Consider the following 16,338-nt stretch of genomic DNA (forward strand, 5'->3'; position numbering starts at 1 on the left):
CTATCATTCTGTGCTTTAAGAAACTGGTTATGTTACAAGGTAGCTTAATGGGAACTTTAATCTTTTGAAATTATTAATAAGATACAATATAAACGCAGAGCATTATTTAAGTTTTCTGGCACGCCTTCTTCCATCAGCTTGAAGTGTGATGCAGAGCTTCAGTTTCTTCAGAAGCATTTGCATATGAATTATATCAATACACAACCCCAGCTGTCACAATTCCATGTCTTTCAAAGTCACCATAAAGTTCTTGTAAGCAGGAACAACTTGATCAATCCAAATTGCTGCTGTGTACCTCTCTGAGAGAGGGCAACCTCTGACGATGTCTTGGGATGTGTTGCTGTCTGGCAGTGAGATGATGGGGAAGAAAATATGAGGTTTACTCTCTTCATTTCCCATTGCTAAAGCTTGGGTTGCTGATGTACATCCTGCTCAAAGCGTACAGCTAATAATGTTTGATTGTTAAATATTGTCCAAGGGTTTCAAAGGAAGGTTTTATGCATTTTTGTCACCTCATCTACTATTTTTGAAGCATTAACCTCAACATTTTGAACACTACTTTAATTTGAGGATGTGATCCATTAACCTGAATATGTGAGACACTTGGACATTTGCAAACATTGGAACAATGCCTCAACAATTTATTTAAATATGAACTGCAAATTATTTAATTGAGAAAATACTTTTTTTTGTATCAAACAATGAAATAAAGTTTTCTAAGAAAGAAAATAACAAGATTTCTAGAAGTCCGTGGAAAAAATAATTTATTGCAATTTCTTTTGCACATTAACATGAAACATTTATACATATATATTCTGTGCTAATAAGATATACTAGATATAGACAATTTTTATACACAAAGTAATTGCACTATTCTATTTTATAATGCAAATATTCAGAAATGATCAGTCAGATAAGAACAGATACTATTCACATAAAATGCACTATATATTAAAGTTATGGAAGGTCTATGCATCTGAAAACTTGTCCACTTTTACTAACTGTATCAGCTGATGAAACACACTATGTCCCTTTCCAAGCTTTACATCCTTTAATTATGTCATGATGTTAGAATATTGCCAGGTCCTCTCAAGGAATAAAATAAGATCATTTCTGAAAGTAGAGAGACCAAACCAAAAGGCAACCATGTCAACCATGTCCCAGCAGCATGCCTTCCAACTCCAGGGGCTACATCAGATGAGAATCAATGCACTACAAGTGGTCTAAAATTGTCCAGCAATCTATTATTAATATGACAATTTAATTTTCTGTATATAAATCAATGAGAAATACATTGCAAGTGAACAGCATTTCAGTAGAAGTACATTGGCACATGCTTCAAATGGCAGTATCAGAAAAACAGCTGCCCCCTTCCAGTACAGAAGATGTTTACAGTGTCCACAAAGGGAAAATACAGGATGATATCAAATGAGAAACCTTTTTCTAACCAGGAATTTACAGAGCATCAAGTGTTATTCACAAAATGAATGAGAAGCATGGTAATAGCAGAACTAAATCTGATACCATTTATGCAATAATTTTCGTAATGCTGCTTTAGGGTTTTTTCTTTTAATAAAGTTCCTTAGGTTCATTGTTCTGCCTATCAATTGAAATCCTGTCTTTCAAGAAATGTCATCAATTCACATAACCACAGTACTTCAGAGATGAAGATGAAGATGTTAAGCATCAGATTGAAGTAGTTATTTGTGGCGTGCATACTACATGGTTTCATTCAATATTATCTGGTGGTAGGAATGGTCACATGACTGACATGCAAAAATGCATATCAAAAAAAGGAAAGCTTGAAATACATGCTCATAGCAGAGATATAACAGTACCAAACAATAAGGACAAAAATTAGCAAGCAAGCCTGGAGAAAAATGGTAAGTATGACTTCAAGAGTAGGGCAAAAGACAATGGTATTGCACATGGCAACGGGAGATATAATGTGGAGAACATCCATAACATAATCTTACTGCCTGGCACCCTATTTGGAGACAGTCTTGCACCCTATTCAGCATCCTCTTCCTCTTCCCTCAGATCAGAAAGCATCTTGCTTTGTTTCCTTGAGAGCATGCAAGCAGAATTGTAGAAGTAAGGAATTTTCTTTGAAGTAACAACATGGTGGGTTAATGCAGTGACAAAATACATTTTATAACTTGCAACCAGTATCAGTAAATAATAAAAATTTTAAAAAACCAAAAAGCATAGGTAGTGCATGTATTTCTTTTATATGTCTTGTATGTAGGAATGAAACAATTCCTACATGCCCTGGTGAACTACCAGCTCTGCCTGAGATATTTCAATTCGTTCCCACCAGTAATGTGGGAACAGGGCAGAAGAGAAAGATATTAAAAACTGCAGAGGGAGTAAAATTGCAGTCATGCATCTGAGGCTCTTGGCAAGATTTATTTTTTACAACAAATCTGTTTCTCAAAAGAGAAACTTCAGCTGAACCTCTGTTAATGAAGATAGTAATAATTAATTTTATGCAAACAAGCAGATGCAAAGTGAATAACTGGTCACAGTTGCTTTGTTCTACATGTATTTCTGATCTAATTCTAGTTATTGCTGTACTGGTATCATGGAAGAGATATCAGAGAGAAAAAGTGAAGGAGCAGCACTCCAAACCAACACTTATTCTTGTAAATTAGGTCTTTCTCAGAAGTAACTGCTGCTCAAGGGGACTGATATTAGAGATGTCAACCCAGGAATCAAGTTTGAGGCATGCTGAGCTGCTTCAGCCCTATCATTTTCTACTGGCCTAGTAGAGAAACAGCATATTTTTAGCCTTGGTTTCACACCTCTTATGGCATCTGTAAACATTTTTTCCTTTTTCCTCACCATGTCTTTATTACTGGTTTTCAGAGTAAAATATGCTGATAGATTTGCAAATGCTGAGCTAATAACTCTCCAATGGATATAATGAAAAGAAAAATAAATCACTAATGTGCATTGATCCTAATTGAAGATATTGGAAGTAGAAAACTTCACAGTAAAAGCATAATTAGCAGAAGTATTTTCAGGATGATTTAAGAAATATTTTCATGCTTACTTCTATATGCCACTTCTTGCAATATTCTGGAGTGACCTTTCAGGAAGTTTACCATACAGTTTCTGAATATATATAATCATGCCTTTATTTATTGTCATGTACAGTGTTCCTGTACATAACAATAAGTGGCACTGCACAAAATACATTAGCATTCTGAAAAAAATTCTGGAAAGAAAACCAAGACTACATGTGTGCATAAAGCAAAGTGATTAAAGTTTAAAGTGATCAAACATACAAAGATGGCTATCTGATTTCTGCTTTTGGATTAAAACAATTATGCACAGCCTATAAAGTGCCAGAAAAAAACATGAGGAGTACGTTCACAGAAGAAATAGTTCAGAAAATCTTAAAGGAATAAAATTTTGTGCATCTTTTGTGTATGGACAGCTGAAATTGTGCAAGCAGTGGAAAAGAATCAAAAGGTTAGAGGAATATATTCTTTCACTTTTCAAAATCACCTCTGACAAAATGATTATCAGTTCACATCATCACATCAGTGTATTTTTCTATTCTCCTATGCTCCCAAACTTAGTACAATTTAGAAGAGATATCTCTCTTGCGAGAAGTCCTTCTGTCTCTAAGAATTACATCTATAACTGAATTTCAGAATTAACAAAAACTAACAAAATTAGAAAGGCTTTTTCAGTGTGCTTAAACTGTGAGTCTTAAGTGGTCCTGAAAACCAGGCTCACAATATCTCTCAGTCAGGTTTATCCCTGCCCCCATGTCTCCCTCTACAAAGCTCAATTATTGGATAATAGTATCAGCAAGTGTCTCTCAGGACTGCTGTGAGGATTAACAAAACCAGCTGTTGTACAATACCTCTGAAAGTCTTAAACTACTTGAACCTTATATTCATATTAAACACGTGTTAGGCTAAAACAAGGAAAATACCCACCTGACTCAGTGCCTCTCTGAAATTTACATTTAAAATTATAATGTGCCTTAATACAAATGATAGGACATTTATAAGGCAGAAAAAAGTGAAAGGTGTTTAATTAAAATGTATTTTAAATACAACAATAGATTCAAAATAATAGTAGCCATGTGAAGTTATAGTTATTTTACGGTAGAATAAGAATAGAAAATTATTCTCAGAAGTGGCACCCAGAATATAATTGTAAGTAATACATATTAAAATACAGAATTAAAATGCAGAGCTAAAGTATAGGGGGTTAATACTCGGAGTTACCATTAAAAAATCAATATTCATATACTTGAGTACCAGTGGTAATAAATCTGGATTAGATCTCCTAAAAAGCCTAAACAGTTTAACAGCCTAAATTATATTTTTAGAAGTACATGAGCATTCAGACACATAATTAATTTCCTCTGACTTACAAGAATTATTTCAGCCAAGATGACTGACGACTTTCATTATTTTAGTCAAGGGTGTTTTTAAGATGAAATACATAGCAGAAAACTCCTTCTTTTTATATTGCTTCAGGGCAAAATTCAAGCTATGTCAATTACTTTTAACTTTTTTTTCTTCCTGTTGATATGTTGGATGGAATGTATGCACCTGCTCAGCTATGGCAAAGCAGCTGGCATACTGTAACCTCATTGTCTAAGTTTGTAGCACACTTTGAGTCTAGCTCTCATTGGCTTTTACTAAAATTCTGGACAATAAATGCCCAGAATTCTGAAACTGAGCCATAAGCTTAAAGGTCCCTCAGTGCTTGAAGAGATTTATCCCACCTCATTTTGAGAAGACAACTTAGGCTGATATGTCATTTACAAGAAGTAGCTTTCACCCTGTGTATTTCTAAAGCGGGGCCCCTGCCATGCAACAGTCTCTGAACAAGCAGGTGCCATCTGGGGTTAAGAGACCACCATACACATCAGGTGTGAACCTGCTTGCAAATAGTTGCTAGACGCCTAAATATTTGAAAGCACATTTTTTCACTCACTGCAAGAAAGCAAATGGCAAATTTTGAAGTGCTGATAACCAGGCATGTCAGCTAAACAGAAACTGACATTATACTGCAAAATCTAGTACAGTGCAGAAATCTGTAAGAGGGAGATATAAATATTTAAACACTTGGCATTTCCTCAAGGACTTTTTGAAATCAAAAGTACTCTTTCAGGAACTGCACAAACTGCAAAGACAAATAATCAAGGATTTTCAAGTACTGTCAAGATAATAAATGTGTTAATGAAAGAGTGTTGCACAAAACTCTTCATTTTTTTTCCTATGGAACATTTAGTTTTGCAAATGTAAATGGATCTCCGTGGTTTAGATTAAATTTTTAATGTTTATGTTTGGAAAAAAACAAAATTACACTCTAGTTACTCATACCTCTGTCTCTGCACTCTTTCTGGACAAAAACCAAACCTGCATTGGCTCTTTTTTGCCCTTCATAGAAACTGGACCTCTGTACTCCAGGTGGAACTGAGGATCTGAATTTTCTGGTGTCATAAGACACCTGAAATTGAAAGAGAAAACATGTAAATGAATGGACTTTGCATGCATGCCACACACTATGTAAAACACCAATCATGCTACATGTACGTGAACAGACTATTAGAAGATTCAAATCTATCTCTACATCACTATTATATGTGCAGACCAATAACTGTATATCATAGTGCACTTTGCCATACAGTTTCAGGAGAACTCACATACTTAAATAATGGTTGCAGGAGGACTGTCACTTTCAACTCCAAAAAAACTTTTATGTTATGCTGATGAAGTGATTTATTTTAAGATGTCAATACCAATAAAAATAATACATCACTCACCTGTAAGTATATTCAGAGACATTGATCTTTCCCTTTTCTCCAGTAGTTTCTGTTCTGCTTGTAAGATTGACCGTATTTCCAAAGAGACAGTACCGTGGCATCCTTTGACCTATGACACCTGTGACTACCTCACCAGTATGGATTCCTATGGTTATCTTTAGAGAGAAAAAATTAAGTTTGATTATTCAAAAGTAATGTAACTAATCTGATGCCTCTGACTAAACACAGGCAACATGCCACTTATATCTACTAGAGTTTATTTTTCCAAAGTGCTACTCCTGCTTCTTCAAAGCCTTGTATTTTTTGGGTTTTGTGACTTCTTTGTTTTTTTAACTTTAGTACAGTGTCGTGCCTCTGCCCTCCACATGAACAATCAGACTCTGTAATTTCCCAGCCTGCACCCTGCTGTTATTATGTACTGTGAAAATAAAAAAAGAGGTGGGCAGAGAGGCATACTCTGCAGGTCTGTGTTTAATGAGTGCTCAGAAGGCGCAGAAAAGGATGGCATGGTTCAAGAAAAAAGATGTTTCTCAAAGGAAAAATCATGGTATTTTGTATTCAGAAGGTCAAGAGATAGAAGGGAGGTCTGGAGAAGCTCATTCTTGTAGCACAATACAGTTACTGTAAAGCCCCAAACCAAACCTTCTCGCTGCTTTGCACCGTGATAAAGTGAAGTACACAGCTCTAAGCTAGGTGATAGAACAGCAGCATTCACGTAAATAGAAATACGCATTGCACGCGTTAATCATTTTCTGCTCACAGCATGCTGATGAGGACAGTCAATGCTGCTTGCCCAGATCTCTGTCAGTGCTACAACATCTCCAGAAAGTCCCACAATGTATGAAATTCCACTAATATACACTGGTGTCAGTAATCATTGCTGTACCTGTCCATGGATCTGTAATGTTTTTTTCATGCAATAATGTCCTTCTGACATGAGGATCTGAGGCATGATCAAAAATATCAGGGAGGGAGTATTATTTTTCTGCTCCTTGAGTTGAAGACTCAACAGATTGTACTTGATGCACAATAGGAATTTATTGATTATATTGAAATTATCAGAAAATGGACATAAATGATGTGGACTTAAATGAGTACTTAAATGAGTACTTAAATGAGTACTTAAATGAGTACTTTACCTTTTAAAGCACAATAAGCATTTTAAGGTCTGGGAACTGCACCTCACAGCTATGAGAATGTGACTTCTCATATTATTTGTATATATCAGTCTCAAAATCTAACAAGAAAAAAGCCCATCTCTTGCATGGACTGGGACTAGAGCATTATCTTATTTCAAAACATTATCATGCTGTCAAAGAATGGGTTTTGGTTCAAGCCCACATTTACTAACCTGTACAGGCTCACCATCCACTTGAACTTGGCCTGCTATTTCCATCATATCCAAAGCCAGGTGGCAGATAGATCGTGCATGATGCATGCAAGGCTCTGGTAGACCACTCACTGTCATATACTTGTCCCCAACTGTTTCCACCTATCAAGATAGATATTTTTCAATTACTTCATTATTATGGTTTTTACAGTACTAGAATTGATGTAGTGCTTCAAGACTGTTTCTCCTTTAAAAGAGTTCCCTTTCCCTTTCATTCAAATCACCCTAATTACTGTCATCTCTGCTTGTTATTGAAGGGAATTTATTGCAAACTCACAATGTAGCAACTTACAATGACTGTGATTGTGTAAACCTGAGTCTTTCTTTTGGTGTCTTGTGAATGAAACTGAGCTCTATGTCTGTTCTGACTCACACCCTTAATTCACATGGTACAGGACATAAAATTCAGTTCTAACAAAACCTAGGAATGATCTTCATAGATATAAACACCCAAGCAAACACATGTACATATATATGGGATGCATATGAATCTATCTCTGTACCTTCCTGCTACCAGCCACATTTGCAACTGCACCTCGTTCCTGAAGTGAATGGAGGAATGAAATTCACATTGAGTAACTAAATAGTAAGTTATATACTAGAAGACCCAGGAATAGAATTGAAAAACTTAAAGCACAAGGTCAGAAGAACCACAAATGGCCTGTATAAGTTCACATCTGCTAAATGTGGAAGTACGTTTATATGACCACCTAATGGATGATGGCAGAAATTGCGATGAGAACTTAGCACTTTATGTTCCTTCAGACATTTAGAGATAACCAACATACTCTTCTGTAGCTATCTAATATCAGGTAACACAGTTCAGACTGAGAACATTAAGTTCTTTTTTAAAAAAGCCTAAAATCCAATAAGACTGCAAAAGACTGACACCATAGTAAATTATAGAAAAGTAACAGTCTAGATACTTTAAAACTCTTATGCTTACCTTATAAACGAATGGATTCCTTCGTGAATCAGTCAGAATATCAAATCTTGTGTAAAGATCATTTAAAAGATTGACAATTTTCATGGCCCCCTCTCCAGAGGCATGTTTGCTGCAAAAGGCATTGAATCCCACAATGCCACTGAAAAGAATGGTGACGTTGTCGTAGCGCTTGGCTGGAACAGGACGCTTGTGTCTCAGCTCATTTGCCACTGATGGCGGCAGAACAGAATACAGCAACCTACACAGGTAAGGAAAGAAAGGCAAAAGAGAAGCAGAGAGAATCTGGAGAAAGATGTTTACAGCAGCACTGTTCATATATTAACTTCCCACCCCCCACAGGGTTTATACCATACTCCCACCATCAACAAGCAATAGAAAAGGTGTTTACTGAAGAATATGTTATTTGGAAAACAGGAACTGATCTACATCAGCATACAATTTCAAACACATTAATACATCTAAATTATCAACAAAATGAGACATGTATTTCTAATTCTTTTGACATGATTTGTTAATAGTGTCTTGGATAATTTTTACTTTTTTCTGCCACATCCTCAGCTCATATAATTTAGTTTTGCTCACAGAACCATAAAAACTGCAAAAAACACCATGAAGAGATCAGTTTTCCATCTCTGATCAATTAATGCATTTCTAAATGCTTCCTCTCTGTTGTGCATGCTGTTTTTAGGGTCTAGGGTGTCTTTTTTTTTAATTAATAGTCTATATGCTGTATTAACACTTGTTCATATTATAAATTATGCAAATAAAATTCAATCACACACACAGAAATTCACCCTATTCTCATGTGTCTTCCTTCAACTAACTCCTATCTTAATGTCCATTTCCCTCCTGAAGATCTCTGACTGTTTCACAAATCTTGAACATCATTTTCTTGTACACAGCCTCCTGCACAAACCCTCATTAGCTGCATTTTTGGCAAGTTCACTACTTGAGTTATAATTAGTGAATACTTTTGGCACATCATACAGTAACTGACACTATCTGTTCCAGCAGCTGCCATGATGGATAGAATTCCTGAAGATAAAATGACTTTATAAAGGAAGCCAACAGGAATGAAGAGAAAAAATACTTCTTAGGCTTTGTTTTCTCTGGTTCTCCTGTCCATCCCTTTCAAGTATTTTTAAAATAATTTCCATTACTCCATTACAGAAAAAATGTATCTGTCAATAGAATTAATATAGAGATGGGACTGTGTTTTATAAATAAGAGTCAATCATGAACTCCATGCTACTTTTCACACAAGCTTTTGTTTAATTTGCCAGTCATTGTTGAGCTGAAATGCCACAGACTAATGACATTTGAATTTGACTTTATAGTTATCTGTAGAACTGGATTTGGGGCCTAATGCACACTTACTGTTATGTGTTATGTTTATGTACTTATATATAGATAAACACAAATTCATTTCTACAAGTAACTATTACAACAAATTCATAGCATTAAGATATTGCAAAGTTTCAGCTTTACACAAACTGTTTTCAAGGTTTATAAGATATGTTTTTCTGTTCTATTATCCTGTGCCAGAAAGACAAAAGTTGGTTTACTGAACTCTGTCAAATAACATTGGGCATTCATCAGATTCACCTTTGCTACAGTGACTGCATGTAAGTTTCCAAAATTTTAGGTAATTCACAAGAAAAAATGAATTGTCAGCTCATTTCTTATAACTTTTCTTATCAGGGAGGGAGCTATCAAAACATCTAGGCATGTAATGGCCTAGACCGTGGGTGACGTTTGACAATCTAAATAAAGAAATACCCCATTAAATGTTCTTTCTTGACTGCAAAATTGCCAGTCCTGATTATCTCTGATATTCCTTACAAGATTCTGTTATTCTTTAAAGAAGGTAGCTATAAATAATATATTGCTTTGAGTGTTTCAGCTCAAAGTTGGGATTTGGTTCTTACGTGTCTGTCTTTTTCTTTTCATCTTCCAGTGCACGCAGTGTGTGCTGCAGTCTGTCAGTGAGGATCTCAAGCTCCTGGGTCAGTTTATATTCCTCTCGAAACTGCTCTCCCAAAAGAACCAGATCACGGGTAGCATCATGCAATGGAATATCACTCAGATATAAACCTCTTCTGGTTAAATCATCCAAGTTCATCACACTGCAAAGCAGAGAAATACACAATAATATGGGTAAAATAAGCTTGTCAAAGGAGCATTTAAAACTCAAACAGCAGTCTGCTGAATAACAGTAGAAAGATGAAGCTTCTGAACTTGTGATGAGCTGTACAATATGTCCCTTATATGAAACACCTTATTTGTGATCATTCATTTTAAGCCACAGTTCTTGATTTTTGCATTTAAATTCAGAATTCTCATGAAGAGTTCCACGAGCATATCAAATGTATGTACTTCAGCGCAAAGTGAGATTATGTAAAGAATCTTTCCATTTAATCATCCAACCCAACCACTTCTTTATCACCATCTATTACATTAAAACTACTGCAAAAATCCATGAATCCACATAGCAAACCAAACCATTGTCACATTTCTTAGCATTCTCTGAGTAAAAAAACAAAAAATAAAACTTGCTAAAAAAAAATGGAATATGAGGAATAACCATTTGTACAAACTGGGCCAGGGCAAGCCAATGTTTATATGGCTTGCTCTGGCCATATAAATACTCAGTCAAGTTCCAATGTTTAAATGCTCCTACCTCTTTTAGTATAAATACATAAAAACTAATTAAATCAATACTCGAACCAATGCTACCAATACTCTGTAGTACTACTCTCAAAAGTGTTCTTAAAACTAGTAATTGTAAAATGCAAATCAATATTATAGAACTCTCTAGGTTTGAAGTACCTTGGTGAACAAAGAAAGAGAATGCTGTCTGCTTCAGGCAAGTAGATCATTTGCCCTTTCAGGCGTAAGCAGCTGATTTCTGTGCCAGTCAGTTCATCTTCACACTCCAACTTTTCCACATCCAACAGCCCCTCCTGGTGATGAAAAGCCACCACTGTGTAAGGGCAATGGTGCGTTGTGCACCAGGCCTTGTATGTAAGTGCATTCACTACGAAGGCAGTCAGAATACTGGGAACAGACTTACAGCTTACATTAAACCCTGAATAACTTCTCGTGTGAACACCATGCGCTGTCTGTATTTTAGTACTACGATTTGCTACCTTGAAGACACAAAGCATGGTATCTTTCTTTACATTCATGTTCGTAACTCCTTGTTTTTTTCCACATTATTTCTTAATGATAGTTTTGACAATAGTATTGTCTGTTCTCTGAAGTTCTGTCTGTGCCTGGGACCATCTCTAAGGAATCATCCTGGTTTCTCTCAGGTACAATTTTCTTTAAATACAGGCTCCTTGATGTAGTACGCATTACTCTACACACTGCATCTGTTCATATCACCTGTCTTGTCTCTTGCCCTCTTTAGAGAACAGGACACAGACTTTTGTATGAACATATGGGTCCAAGCAAGAACACATTTCATATTTGTCTCCCATACTCTCATTATGAAGAAAAGTAAATGTAATTACCTCTCTACATTTGCTTTGGTACAACACCATAAACAAGACTGGCCCCTTGCAGAGAAAGCAACAGACATGAAGTGCATTTACTTCACCATTCCTGTAAAACATTCTGCTTAACAGCTACTCATAAATTCGTATCTGTGACTCTCTCTTGGCTCAAGACTCAAAAAGGTCTGAGCATACTACAGAGAATTTTCTATGAAGACCTCTGAGCTTTCTGCACTTCTTATCTCTCCAAAGCACACTTCCTTAATGAAAAGCTGGGAAAATATTCTCTAGTTACCTTAGTCCTCAGTACGAAGACTGTATTGATATGGGAGAGGATCCCATGGAAGCTAATATCAATATGAGGCCGGACCAAGGAGAAAACTGACAACAGACTGCAATTTCCTGGCTGCAGCTAGAATATTAAAAAACAAAAAAAACCCTGTTATTCTTTATAATAAAAATATACATAGAGCAATTATATTCTATTTTCTTAGATGACAATACTGAATAGAAGAGAATATATACTTTATGTATCTCTCCATTGAATCGCAAGGTTTTTAAATTATTCTCTTACTCCATATGGACATGACCATAAGGAACAAGCTGTTGTAGAATTAGGTTATTTTCAAGTCCTTTTTCTAACAAGAGAAGGACAATTTAGTAAATATTATACACTTATATTGGAATGCTGTTTAGACAGAGAATACTAAATCTGCTTTATTCATCTCTATATTAACCTCTGAAGCATCTACCACTATGAATTTTCTATGGCTATCCATGCATAAGAATTATCTAACCTGTGGAAGGACTCTGTATATAGCATTGCCACATTGTGTGACCACCAGATCTCTGTCAAATATGATGTGGAAAGGAAATGCCTTGCAGAAAGTATAGGGACTGATGCGAGACTCTTGGGTACCATTTTCTTCAAATCTGTCAAGGTCCTCATAGTAGTCCTCTTCTTTAGATTCTTTCTCTTCAATTAAAAATTGAATGTGGTCACACTCTTCATTTCTCTGTTGAATAACCTAGAGAAATTAAGAAAAAATGAAAAACTGAAAATTCTGCTACTTGTTAGTAACTGGAGTGCTACTATGGAGACAGGAATGTATTTAGAGGAGAAAGATAAATTCAAGAATCATATTCACATCTTGAAAAATACCGTATCCTAATAAGAATTTCTGATTTCATAGTCTTTGTAATTCCAGGTGAATAATTATGCCTTTGCTTAGCTACAGTTTCTCTGTGCAAGAGTAACATATTGAAGATCACCCAAATACAATTTACTAAGCCTGAGTGAAATGCAAATCCTGAAATGAGGGATCAAGGCTTAAGTTGTGCTTGCTTTTACTGGTGCTTGCTAGAAAACAAGGTGGCCCCTTCCTCTGAAATGAACCTGTGTGAGCCTTGAATCACACAGAACCCTTGAACCCTTATTTTGATGAAAGCTGTTTGCAAGGTCTATAACACAACAGCAAATAGTGCTGACTGTTTAGTGATGACTAAATAGTGCTAAGAGGCCGGGCATTTCACTGACAGCAAGAAGGAAAATGCATGGAGCACATGTAGGATATACAGTCCTTATACATTCCAGCAGACTGCAAGATCAGAGCCAACAGACAAAGCTAAAAGCAATTACAATCTTCTCTGGGCTGTATTCCATATTAATGGAAAAGACAGCAAAACTAGAATCATCTACATCAGTAGAATATCAAAAAGGTGTCCTTAACACAGCATCATGCTCTTCAGTAATTTTACTCAAAGTTAGTAAAAAAATATGAAATTAATAGGGATTATTTTGTTGCAGTGAGAGTCATATATGGCAATATAATTTATGCTAATAACTAGTAGAATAACATCATTTACCCTGAGAAGCCAAATTTACCTCTTTTCAAATTTAATTAGACTTAATGATTGGAAAACAACCATTCTATTTACATGGTATTGTTTAACAGCAATTTTCTGGAACATGTTCCACCTGATTCTACTTTCATGTTGACTCTAATACTAAAGTCACTGAAGCAAAGAAAAAAGATTTCTTAAAATTTCTAAAGCATCCTGATTTTGCCATTTACACATAGTTTTAACCACAGAAATTAACAGTTACAATTTGAAAACATAACAGATATGCACAAACACTGCAACTGATCCCTAAGATGTTAAATTTATTAAATATTTGATCTCCAAAACTGCCAAAAATAGAACTTGATGGGCTAGGGAGTGCTGATGCCTTTATTTGTTCCTATACAAATGAAGGAGTGTAAAACAACAAAACAGTATTTTATTGTTAAATGATGATTAATTTAAGGTGTTCTTTGATCTACAAATTGACTGCTCATTTGAAGGAAAGAGTGGCTTTTCTGGAGGACAGTGTGGAGGAAGAGCCTGATTGAGGTGCTCTATAGCTGTGTGCTGCATTATTCTTCTCTTTCTATTGCTTATGTAAGTAACATTGAGAAAGATCAGCCTACTAAATTTATCAGCTAACGTAGGTTCCCAAGGCTGGATGTACAAACAAAATCAAATGTTGACTATGAGAAAACCTAATTTTCTCAAGAAACTGTACTGGTAATCCATATGCCAGTGTGTGACAAAGATAAGTGGGAAATTATGACCTAATAAGGGGTAGGCCTCAGAAAAAATAAATGGTGGTCATCTGAGGAAAACACATTAAGTGGGTTTGTCTAGGAGAATGGAACATAGTAGATGAACACCTAGTTTTCCTCTGAATTCAGAATTTAAAGGTTTTCCACATCTTCCTTTTAAATCATTATCCCTGAAATTTTAAGAGGCTGTGGTCATATTGAAGATTATCAGAAGGCAGTTAAGAGTCTTAGTTCTTACTTTCTATCACTCATGCACACTCCCACAGGTTTTATTTTAATAGTACTGCTATTGTGGCCAGAGATAGTTGAGATTATGCACAGAAACCTTTTTCAAATTGGCAAGATTTATCTCTAGAACTGATCTATGCTTCCAGATCATTTCCAATCTTGGATCTTACTTCAAAGTGTTGCTCTTGCCACAAATGGAAAAAAAAACCCTGCATATTTTGGATGAAAACTTTCTGAATTCAGAAAAGCTGATTTTAAAGAAGCTAATAATTTTTAAGGAAATGTTTATATTAACCACACATCGCTTTCCAGAGATATTAACTCCTTATGGCCATGTTACTCACTGCACACTAGTATTCTGTTACCAGCCTGTACTTACAGACTTTTTTTCTGCTACAATGCAGCACTTAACAGGTTCCCTTTAATAACTTCCCATTTTATTTCATTTATTAGAAATGAATGATGCATCAGTAAACAAAACTCAGGGTTAGATTAAAAAAATCACCTATAAAAACAGGACTGCTACATGCTTCAAGACATCTAGCTAGTTTGAGCCATGACCCTCTTGAGATCCTACAAGCTCACACAGTGACAAAGTCAGTCCTCACACACGCTGTGCTGTTTTCCTAACCTTTATAGATTAGAACTGTGCCGGTAACAGTGAAAAGCTGCAAATTTCCCAAGCATCTTCAAGTTCATTTGAAACACTATTTTTGATCGGACTCCAGGGCATCTAGAAATGCTTGCTGTATTAGTGCAACATGTTACTGCAGCAAATGAGCACCAGGCCAAACACAGGGACATGCATCAGACCTACAAGACAGACACAGCACCAGCAGCACATTCCTGGTAAACATGATATGCTGTGGACATGGCTGTTTTATGCAATTTTACTCTGATCATTCATGCACAGACACTTATTAACACATCCTTTAATCATACCCCTCTCCAGGCTACGAAAACTACTGAAGCGTTCCTAATTAACTTCCCAATGGGTATGCAATTTCATGACGTCTTTTCTGCTCACACAACTTAAAAACTATCCAATCTTCCTATCTCATTACGTCATCCACCTTGTCAGCAAATTCAAAATAAGCACTTTTGACTGTCAACATAAGATGTTAAATTCTGCTCCTTCACCCTTGTACCTATAGATCCAACCTAACTGGCCAGATATTTGTCTGGTGTGAGGACCTGCCCTAGATACTCTGCTAAGCTTAAGTAGAATAGAACTTATCTACTGTTTCATTGTGCAAGCAAAGTTTGCAAGCCACACAATTTCGGTATCATTTAAATACTGTTGAAGAAGTCACTGATAAATGCTTGGCAAATCAAAGTTCAGTCACAAAGCAACAAAGCCAGCAATCAAGTCTAATTCTTCCTCCCCCTGCAGTCTTAGCTGGTGAAGTGACATCAGTTCACAATGTCTAAGAGCTCAATCACCATGGTAACTGCAGTTAAAACTGAAGGGAGAAATCACTCTCTTGGTTTCAAAGAGAATATATAACATCTAACTGCTAACCTGCCTGTGCCTTCCAGGAGATGTAGCTTCAGAGTGTTTTCTTGCCTAATCAAGTGAGAAGTCACACCAATATTTCAGGGAATGACAATTCAGAAAAAAGTTATTTTAAAATGAGTGTGGTTTATTGTATTTTGTGAGCTTCACATAAGATATTAAATCAAGAAGTATTGCTGTGATACAGAATATATAATGAGCACATGCTATCTGTTAAGCTGTCACTGATGTGTCTACAAGACTCAATTCTGTCTATCTGAGCATATCCCCAGGACACACTCATATTTCAGCATGGCAGGATAGAATGTCCTTGGACACGGCTCTTTTTTGATGAGATTGTGAAAATTAATACAAAAAC

At 35.9% G+C, this 16,338-nt stretch overlaps 1 protein-coding gene across 2 annotated transcripts in view; it reads right to left on the bottom strand.

Annotated features, from left to right (window-relative positions):
* Positions 1-747: 747 nt before the first annotated feature.
* Positions 748-16,338, bottom strand: part of GUCY1B1 (guanylate cyclase 1 soluble subunit beta 1) — a 42,597-nt gene continuing 27,006 nt past the window's right edge. For both annotated transcript variants that reach the window (XM_068187219.1, XM_068187218.1), the window contains 9 exons: positions 12,428-12,658; positions 11,926-12,042; positions 10,963-11,096; positions 10,062-10,259; positions 8,134-8,371; positions 7,149-7,289; positions 5,798-5,952; positions 5,355-5,481; positions 748-2,065 (listed from right to left, as the gene is read on the bottom strand). In XM_068187219.1, the coding sequence (XP_068043320.1) occupies positions 2,042-2,065; positions 5,355-5,481; positions 5,798-5,952; positions 7,149-7,289; positions 8,134-8,371; positions 10,062-10,259; positions 10,963-11,096; positions 11,926-12,042; positions 12,428-12,658 (1,365 nt within the window). In that variant the 3' untranslated portion in view covers positions 748-2,041. The remainder of the gene's footprint in view (positions 2,066-5,354; positions 5,482-5,797; positions 5,953-7,148; positions 7,290-8,133; positions 8,372-10,061; positions 10,260-10,962; positions 11,097-11,925; positions 12,043-12,427; positions 12,659-16,338) is intronic.

Source organism: Anomalospiza imberbis, chromosome 4, assembly GCF_031753505.1.
Source record: "Anomalospiza imberbis isolate Cuckoo-Finch-1a 21T00152 chromosome 4, ASM3175350v1, whole genome shotgun sequence".
Taxonomy (NCBI): Eukaryota; Metazoa; Chordata; class Aves; order Passeriformes; family Viduidae; genus Anomalospiza; species Anomalospiza imberbis.